General features: G+C 45.2%; 2 protein-coding genes across 2 annotated transcripts in view; both read left to right on the top strand.

Annotated features, from left to right (window-relative positions):
• The window catches only part of T265_02750 (hypothetical protein), a gene marked incomplete at both ends in the record, with an annotated part of 2,222 nt that extends 1,913 nt beyond the window's left edge, over positions 1–309 (top strand). Inside the window, one exon of the mRNA XM_009167065.1 lies at positions 40–309. Coding sequence (XP_009165329.1) covers positions 40–309 — 270 coding nt within the window. The remainder of the gene's footprint in view (positions 1–39) is intronic.
• A 321-nt stretch (positions 310–630) lies between these two features.
• T265_02749 (hypothetical protein) overlaps positions 631–10,475 on the top strand; it is a gene marked incomplete at both ends in the record, with an annotated part of 45,328 nt that continues 35,483 nt past the window's right edge. The window contains 2 exons of the mRNA XM_009167064.1: positions 631–677; positions 7,480–7,602. The remainder of the gene's footprint in view (positions 678–7,479; positions 7,603–10,475) is intronic.

Below are 10,475 nucleotides of genomic sequence, written 5' to 3'. Positions count from 1 at the left end.
GAAGAAACAAGGAACTCCTCGGAGTCAAATCAATAAAAGTCACAACCCGGAACTCGGGAGAAAAAAGGCCACTTCAACATCGACCAGACCACGACGACGAGGGATTCCAAGCTAAAGGGTCACGTGAGCATCGGCGAAAGAGGACACGTGATAAAAGAACAACCAATGGAACCGCCCCACCGAATAACTGATCGCGGTCAAAGGTCACCCCCGGCTACCAGCACGCATATCAACACACACGTGACACTTCTCGACGCGCAACCACTAACCCACCGCTACGCACAACTACGCTCCCTAATAACGCACTGATGATGTCACCTCCAATGGTGATGAAACGTTTGCAATCAAATTGCCCAACTCAGCGAACAAGCCGACGACCATCTTCGCAACCTTAACTACCGACATTTTTCTCTATAGAAAATGTACGCATTTCGAACACACAATTACAAAAAGCATTGAGTGGGCTCTGAATATAATTGACTGTTTTGTGCACATTTTCTACCAATCAGAGCTCGACTGGGTACTCAGCTGGCAATTGGCCGTATTCTGACGAATTACAAGTAGGTCAGGCTTTTTGGCCGTGGCAGCGTCTGATAGCCACCGGTTAGGCCCTCTGGCCCTCGGCGCCCGCTTAACACGAGGCGAAACGGCGGACGTTTTACTATCCTCGTAAATTGGTGCGTCGGCTTTTCTTGCCACAACCCTTCTGTAAACTTGTTAAAAAACTACAGATCTACCGCATTACTTAGCATTCTGTAGGTAAGAAGCACATGCCGCGGGATTGGATGGCCTTAGTTACCCCAGCCGCGCCTACTCTTACCCCTTTTAAGGAATTCTTGAATAGGAATTACCAGCTTTCATGTCACAGCGAACGTGAAATTTGTTGGTATCTAATATGCAGACGAATTTCATCTCATACGGGAGATCGATGAAGCATAAGCACAAGCGCTTCGGAGACCCTCATTGCATCTTTGAGAGTGGACATCCATGTCCATGCAGCCCTTTTCCGTCCGGAACCCCGCCTACTGTTTTCGGGTTCCGTCCTTACAAGCCATCGTGTTACACCGTGAAATGAGGCGTATGGTTACAACGTTAGTCGAAGTAATTCCTTTGATTTCCACGCCCTGCGAGCACCCTTCCGGAAATTAAGCTCCAATTTCAGTTTAACTCAGTTGTTTGGGATTCCCTTTTTCACAGAAACGGGTAATTCAAGCAGGCAATGATTGAAGATTTTTCCTTTGTACTCAAACGGAGTGGGTGAGATTTCGTCAAGACCAGCATTTCGGTGACGCCTACGAGATGAAATGCACCCTTATATTCATGAAGCCGTCTGGACTGTGTTGCGGATTTGGGTCTGATCAGAGAATAACACGTGGCCAGTTATTCTTGGAAGCGTTCAATCCATTGATTCAATTCTTCAGTGTTAAAAAGGAGTGAGCCGTTTTTTGATTGACTGTTCCTTTCTCTAGAAGTCTTTTGCTAGGGAGTATCATTTCAAATGGTTTTCGCACCGTCCTAGAGTTCCTCGCCTCTATCTGATGGGGTTCCTGGACTTGCCAAGTCCTTCGATTCGCGCACATTCTCTTCATATACAGCCCTACAATTGCGAACGGAGGCACTATCTGGAAAACGCATCAAAAACCAGTGCCTAGCTTCCATGTCACCCAAAGAAGCATGAGGGCTGGGATACTGCGAGCTTACCCAAGCCTAGGTAGAGGAAGTTGAAAGGCATAGGTCAGACCTTCCGGTCAGTACATTCGCGCACTAACCACTGAGCCATCTCGACAAGGGATGTCATGGGTGAACAAACATGAATGAAATCCACTTAGGCAATCAAAATTTTATCCGCGTCATTAATTGCTGATGGCTTTATAGTCTATCTGCATTTGTTATCATCTCAACTGTGTGGTAGCTGTGTTATTTAGGAGATTGGTGGAGTTATCGCTTCATGTTTTGTAGTCTGAGTGGCAGAGTCCCAAGAAAGAAGACAAAGGAAACCGCGTAAAGGTTTTGGTACTGAGAATGAACCAATGGAAGAAAGAGCGCTGCGGCTCAGGAGCTGGAGAAATAAAACGTCGAAAACATCGAACTGTTTGTTAGGTCCTAACCGTCCTAATATTCGTTTCAAAATATGTGTAGGTCTTCAGATTAGGATTCACCTGCATTGGTGCAAATGTCTTTGGGTTCCTGCTGGACCACCGTCATGGTGTGCATATGGATTCGACTGGTGCCTTGTCTGTTTGCACGGAGAACATGTGTGGATGTTACTTCAAACGTACCCAACAATATACCAGAGGGATCAAGTTATTTGATGTAGGCGGTGCAGCGTGTCCCGGGCGAAGTTGATTCGCGTGGGGGACCCATGCGGCACACTGTGTGGACGTGGTAGATGTTGTTTCCCATACGGCGCTTCATGTCCACTTTTCCCAGCCGTTGCGATAGTTCTTAGTTGAAAACCGAAGCACCGGGCTTTTGGTAGTGTAAACAACATCGTGATGGTGGTTGTGTCGCTCAAAACGTGTGTTGCTTTTTAGTACATGTGGAGGAGATGGGCATACCGCATCTATGGGTATGCGGACTTTACGCCCCAAAAGCGTCCCGGCATGTGAGTTGTTTGGCACATTTGGGTTAGGTGTCACCCGGTAACTTAACAAGGTTCCATTAATCTCCGCTGACGTTTCCTTCCTTGAAGGTTTTTGAAGTGCTCGTTTGAGTGTTGACAAATTTTTCGACTTAGCCATTAGATTGGGGATGGAATAGTCTGCAAAACAAAGTGAATTCCGCCGAGGTTAATACACTGACTTTATCTGATATCGATGTTCCTGGTGCACCGAAATGACTGAAGATGCTAGTGAGCTGCAAGAATGTGGAGCGAGAAATGTTGTGATCCATAATGATCATCTCTGGCCATTTACTGTAAGGATCAACCGTTGTAAGATAATTCTGACTGTCAATTGGTTCCGCAAAATCAATATTTAGAAGCAACCAAGGGTTAGTTGATGCAAGCCACGATGCTAACTCGGTCTTCCACGGTGCTTCTTTAGAACACTGACTGCACGAGTTCCGCTTGTCCGTGCCCGGCCAGTATACATAGCTTCGCTCTAAGGCTTTCATGCAGCTGACGTCTGGATGCCCAAAGTGAAACCGCTTTAATACTCTCACTTGCAGTTTAAGTTGTATTATAACACGTTCAACAAGAAGGCAACTATCGAATTCATATAGAGAAAATCGTCGATGGGATAAGGATGAATGTCGCGTGTCGCTGACGACGGTCAGCGCGCTCGGTGATAGTGTACTACTTGTTGGAGCACGGACTCGCATCTGGTTTCGTCACGGGCCATTGACATAGTAAGCAGAAGGGCTCAAATGTGTGCAACGAGTATGGTGCCAACTTTCGGTTTGAGAGAAATGGAACCCATAATTGTATCTTCTGCCGGATGTCGTTGTGAGTCCATCAGTCCTAATAAGGCGTTTGCCTAGTCAATCGTATCCGTAGACTGGCATTCGATTAAAAATCCATAACCGAGGGTAGTAGTCTCCCATCACTGGAGACGATTCGCCGTGTATACTGAAACGCCTTTCTTTGAAGCTAAAATACCGGTAATCGATTTGTGACCGGTTGTAAGTGTGTCATTGCGACCTTGAAAGATTTTGTGGAATTTATTAACGGCAAACACGATCACAAGTGATCGTTTTTTTTATGACGGCAATTGCGTTCGGCTGATGTCAAAGTCGGGCTGCGTGGGTGGTGGTGTTTTTCACTTCCGTCAGGGAATCGGTGGTAAATAAACCCCTTGATTTTTTGGTTGGATGCATATGACGCTAAAATGATATACATATGTGGGTTGTAATGCACAAGCCGCAATTCTGATGACAGCAGTGATTTAACTGCGTCAAAGGATTATTGACACAGGTGACCAATCCGGGGGGACATCCTTCTTTAAGAGGTGGCTGAGAGGACCACGAGCATGATGCATATATGTACCGTATTAGCTCACCAACCTAAGGAAAGATCGTGGCGAGGACACATCTGTCGAAGGTAACACTCTGTATTGCATCAATGTTGTCGGAGTTAGGATGACGGCCAGATCTACCGAAAATGAAACACAAATATTTGATAAATATGAGAAAGAATGCACATTTTTCTGCTTGGAGATGAAGGTCGTCTTCCCGAGCTCGACCAACTAGTGAGGTTAGGCGATGGAGGAGTTCTTTCTGATCAGAGGGTGCCACAGGTTATCATCCAAGTACGCCAAGACGCCTGTTAACATGTTTTCTAGAACTGAGAGGATGATGATGTCAGTTGAGTTCGGAATAATCAGCACAAATCCTGACCTCATACGTCATCTGAACCACAGCAATGGCAGCTGCCGGAAGAAATTAGCTGACAGGCTAGATAACGTCTGAATTCTAGAGACAATCGAGTTCTGCGTCCACAGATGAAAAAGCCGCATAGGGCACAGGGCGTTTTGGTCTCAAGACAGGTTTGCTATTTGGCTTCAAAGGGTGTGTTACTTTGGCTTTAGAATAATGCTACTATCTTGCTACTATATTGAAAAAACATTGGAAAATTTTTATAGAATTGTACTTGTAAGTTTTTGGGAAATTCTTGCATGATTGAGGCACACGCCATCACATACGGACTGCAGAGGGACCCAAAGAAGATTTTATTGATCTTTTCAACCAGGGCCGAGAAATTTCAGAGGTAGCGAATGCCTTCAAATCGCACATTATTGAAGGGCACATCACAGTTTAGTTCACCAGTAAGCGGCGAGTTGTTGCCGGAAGCAGACTATGCAATCTTTAGTAGCAGAATACAATGGCTTCCCAAATTCATTCCAAGTGGAACGTGAAATAGCTGTGAGATGCGAGGCTGTATAGGGCTTATGACAGACAGGATGATTATTCTCGGAAAATGTGATATTCTGCGGGATGCGAAATCCATTTTGAATGATACAAAAACACAATTCAGTCGACACTGCTTCCGTTGTGATGTAGAAGCGGTTTTAAATACGCTCTCTAGGTGATCAATCAGCTTGGTTCTATGGGAAGCAAAATCCTCTCTTACGACCAGTATGGTGGCATGTCGCACTGGTGTTTTCTGAACGAGCAAAAGCAGCTGTAATGCCAGTCACCACGGGACCACTATGATGCAGAAAACCTATTGTGTTTGGGATGGCAATGACACTGAAATGCCCTATTACTGTTTGCGGAAACATGGTCCACTATATCGTTTGGGCTAGACGATAGTTGACCGATCATTGTGCTATCTTAGTTCAGTTGGACGAGGCGGTGACATTCATTACTGGGATGCTGTATGATTATCTTTGGGTTTTGTTCAGTTTAGTGCTATACTTCTGTGGGATGCTTGCATGACGAGAGGACTGGATGTCAGATATCAATATAAGCTCTTTAACGCGCTTGCTCAGCAAGGAATGTTCTTAAAATGTATCAGTGTTCTCAGAATTACGGAATTGTTGGAGTGAACGGAAGGCTGTCCACCAGCTTCTTTACACAAAGTGATGTCCAACGAGGATGCCCTCTTTCCATTTCTAGTTAATTTCACGATCTAAAAGATGGTGAGGCGATCGCTCCCAAACCCTGGTGTTCCAGTAGCTACTGGCGAAAACCTTGTCGGCGGGATATGTAGACAGTATCCTTCTTGTCTTCGGAGAGGAGAATAAGGCTCAGGTGTTTTTGGATCAACTGACCAAAGTAATCCAACAGTTTGTCGTGCGCTTTGCACGCACAAAGTGAGGTCATGCCTCTGGACGCGCAGTTACAGAATACGCCAATTACAATCCAAAAAGTGGCTTTCGAGGTTGTGAGACATTCCGCGTACCTTGGAAGTCGTATTGCAGTTTGACAGGTGAAGTCAATGCATGGTCCTCTTGGGCTTGGATCGCATTCGCGAATTTTCAACATGTGGCAGTAAAGCGGCATGTCCATAAATCTCAACGGACTTGTGCATCAGGCTACAACAAAGGATGTCTCGTTGTTTGGCTGTGATACATGGTCTCTGTGAACAGCGGAATAGAGACATCCTAAGGTCAGAACCATACCTTATGTAGGCTGATGTCAGCGAGTCCGCAGTGAGGGAATTAGAAGACGATTTAAAGAATGTGTCCACCAAATGCTGTGTTGGTTAGTCCGCTTATTTCACATGCTGAGTCATGGTTTTTGGAAGAGAATACCTCTCTCCGTGCCCAATTCAGAGTGGTGCAAGCTGCTATTTGGTCGATTTGTGACCTGGCACAGGGATATGAAATTGATTAACAAAAGTCTGGGTGCTGTGGGTGCGACTCACCCTCCAGAAAGGGGTTCACGTGATCCTCAACGTGTGTGGTTGGCGACACTGGAAGTCTACTGGATAGTCTACGCCAATGACGTCTCTGTTATCAGTATCTAGCTATATTTATTGAATGAGGTTTTTGGATGTAGACACCTAGGAATGATTGTGGTAGGCTAGCACTAAATCCTTTTCACATCCACTTTTTTCTTCACAAATAGGCTTTCAAGTAAATTGTGGCAGCGAAGTGCCAGTGTTGAACACTGATGTTATGCTGTTGATGATGAGTATGACGTGTCCATATTCGGACGCACCTTGACGAAATCTACAGAGAGATGTTGGCAACGGATATCTTGTGTGCACTTTTACTGACTTATTTATGTTAGTTCAACTGGTGGAGTCCTCGGTTGTTGATCTGCTCACCGAATTTGGCGACTTGATTGTCAATGGTTGTTCACCACCCGAGGGAACAGCTTTATTCAAACTAGCAGTGACGATATCTCCTCGATTGGTGACGAAACGTTTGCAATCCAAGTGCTAAGCTGGGACACAGACCAGCAACCAAGCAACATATCCGAGCTAGCTATATTCCACATCGCCAGTCATTTGCGGAGAATTTAGTGAAGCGGTCGTTAAGACTGACTCACATCTTCAACTTATCGTGTCAGTGATCCAACTGAACCGAGCTTTCTATTCATGAGGGAATCGACGCTTCGGATGACTGGAGTAGTGGGGCTTACACACACGAGAACACATGCATGGATCAATGCTGATTTTGACGTAGCTTTTTTCCTACATTTGTTTCGGCGTTTTTGTTCGTTAAGTCTAGCCGAAACTACGATGACTCCATTCTACTGCAATCCACATTTCTCCCTCTGCTGAGAAAGTTTTGCTTGGAAAATCTGTAAACCCTCTGGTTCTGCCGAGTGGGACTGGCCATGCGCTCTGCAACAGCATGCTTTACAAATGAGTCATGCCGTGTCCTTCGACAATTGCCATTTCCCTGGATGGTAATTTTGAAATAGGACGAATTAGTAAGGGATGTAGCTCACTCACGTAGTCGATGGTGCTTTCAACGCATTGCTCCTCATTTTCGATCTATTGAATGATTACGTCTTTTTATTATTGTTTGTCATTTCGTCCTTTTTCGCTCCAACATAACTAATCGTGGATGGTAATTTCAATTTTAGCACAATCACCTTGGAACTCCTCGAACGTCATTGGTCAAAATGGATTTCCGAACTCAGGCATCTCCTGCTTCACCGAGGGAGTTGTCAGCGTGGACGTCTGACGAAGACCTTGCAGCCCAGCGCGTATGTTGCTTCATTTTCAGACCTCTAGTGTTTTCCACTGCTTTTTTCGAATGTTTTCCTAGGAGGCATGCTGGGAATTCATGGCTACTTAAGACAACCCATCTTGCCACTCCCGAGTAGTCACATCCACCGTTAGAATTGAGTTCCCCTCTTGGGCTGTGTAAATTTTTGACTCAATAACCATAGAATCAACTCTGAAGACCTGGGGTAACTCATATGACACTTACTATGTACAAAATCATACATTAGTTTCGATCAGTCCACGATGATGCGGAACACGTTTAGTACCTTCATAAAAAACTACTGTGTGCATGACAGCTATGTGCTGGAAGGCTTCGCAGCGCGAGATAGGTCAGTGTTTAAGACGCGAGCTTATTAACCGGAAGGTCCGTGTTCTGAATCCAACCCCGGTATCTCAACTCCTTTCTGGGTCTGGACAGCCTGGCAATACCTGAGACCTCATGCTTCCTTCGGGTAGCGTGGCACCCAGGCACCGAAAGGGGATTACAGCTGAACAGCTGTTATGTCATTGCAGCCGTACGACTAACTGTTTGTTTTACAGATAATGTAATTCGCGGCTTCATAGTTAAGAGATCCGTTAAGGCCAGTACCAACAGGATGTCATGACATGATGGTACTGACAACCGGTGCTCCGTAAGGATGTAACAGAACTACGGTCCACAGTGCCGAGGCGCACTTTCTGCCCAGGTACATGTCATGACTATATAACCCATACATTTGCATAACCCATTAACTCGTGATTCTCACTCTATTTTCAGCTCATGTACTACAGTTATTAGACGATTAAAGCGTACATTACGTCTTCCTATTCTGTCTCCTTTCTAATCCCGTCCTGGAACTACTCGACTCGCAACAGTACAGCCAACTGCCATCTTCAAAACAATGTAGAACTAGTTAGCAGTAGCATTGCTGTGGCCAACGGTCCAACTAGCTAGACCTCCATTCACCTCATACCGAAGTCCATAGCCCCTCAGCTACTACTGTGCCAGAGAGACGGGCCGTTCTTGGGGAGGATCAGGCTTGTGAACTTTTTGCCACAAGGTGGAGGGCGATTTCGAGATAGTTCAGCAGTTACTGCTACCGAGAAGGAGGTTCGAATCCATTTCTGGTTTTATGACTGCTCCTCCAGGCATTTGTGCTTCCCTCACCTTTTCTTACAGGCTTGTGTAGATAGGATGCCACAATCGAATCAAGTCATTGGACGTTGGTAGACAAGACTAATCAACTTGACGTTTACAGTTGAAGACCAACTAGGGTTTTTGAAATTCAGACGTTGATGGATAACTTCCCGCACAAATATGGTTGACATTTTAACAGTGAAGGACTATCAGGCCCGGGTGCATTACAGTCCTCACAACTTTTGAGTCTATTTTCGTTCATTCACACTGCAAGCCTTATGTGTAACAAAGATTACGGCACACTGTGCCTCCAGAATTGAGAGGAAACGCCCATTTGTTTCCAATAAATCTAGATGACTACTGTGTAACTTTTTTATTCCCTGTGCATTTTGAATGAATAACTAACTACAAAGGTTGGTTGATATGATCATATCAGCTAGCCATTAGGCTTTTTCGAATGTAACCACTTCAATTTTAGCATATCACAAACTCATGGCTAGCTCCAGGATACACAGATTTACCTGCATGTGGATTTTTCACCTTGCATTCACAGGTATGCAGTGTGTAAGAACCATGAAAAAAATGGTCACAGTATGGTCAGATGACTTTGCTTTCATTTTTCCATCACGGATTAATTACTAATGCGGCGAAAATACCTATTCCTTTCTCGTTCGTCACACCCATTCGACTTTAACTGGACTGCAAACAAAACGGATCAAAAACACGTCTGTTCTCCACTGTCCCAGTTTTGTGTACATGTGTACTTGCACCTTGGAACTTGTGTTTCATACGGGTTACATAACGGCTTACAACAAAAACACAACTCCCCGTGTGACCGCAGCACCATTAAACCCTACATTACTTCTAACAATAGACATACGCAACTGAATCGGATCAGCAGTTCGGACACATGGGCGATCACGACATTTTTTTCTTCAAAATTTCGTTCCAACTGTGAGATTTAACTACTCTTTCGAGGTCTGTTGCACTGGACTTTGCTTGCAAGTCTGACCAGATAGTATAACTATCATGAAACCACCTCTTGTTCGTTCAGTGGGGTTCCTCATCATTTCCGAATATAACTTGGCGTACCTTCTTGACCTTTGGAACATTATTATCAATAATAATAATAATAATAATAATAATAATAATAATAATAATAATACTCGTTATTTCTTGCGACCTAAGACCTAACTAAAGTTTTAAAAAATCGTTCAGATGTAGCACCCTTTCGGTGCTTAACTGTAGTGTCGCACGAAGCAGGCACGAGGTTTAGGATACTGCCACGTCGCCCAAGCCTAGACAGGGTAAGCCAAGAGGTTCGAACCACGGACCTTGCGGTCAGTAAATTCGCGCTTCAACCACTTGGTCCAACTCGCCCCCTTTCGGTGCCTAACTGCCATACTACCAGGAGAGAGCACGGAGGCTGGAATACCGCCAGGTTACCCAATCCTAGACAGGGGTAGTCGAGAGGCAGAGGTTGAGTTCGAACCACGGACTTTTGGGTCAGTAAATCCGTGCTCTAACCGTTGAGCCATCTCGCCCGATAATGTAGCATTAGTGGGATAGGAAGACACCCCCTATCACCGCTTTTCAGTCTGAAAGGAGCGAGATGGCCGAAGTGGTTAGAGCCGGATTACTAAACCTGAAGGTCCGCGGTTCGAATCCGACCTCCGCCACTCGACTTCCCCTGTCTAGGCTTGGGCAACCTGGCAGTATCCCAGCCCTCGTGCT

The sequence above is a fragment of the Opisthorchis viverrini genome (assembly GCF_000715545.1).
Source record: "Opisthorchis viverrini unplaced genomic scaffold opera_v5_35, whole genome shotgun sequence".
Classification (NCBI taxonomy): Eukaryota; Metazoa; Platyhelminthes; class Trematoda; order Opisthorchiida; family Opisthorchiidae; genus Opisthorchis; species Opisthorchis viverrini.
Note: the sequence above shows the minus strand (reverse complement) of the source record. Positions and strands in the feature narration are given on the sequence as shown.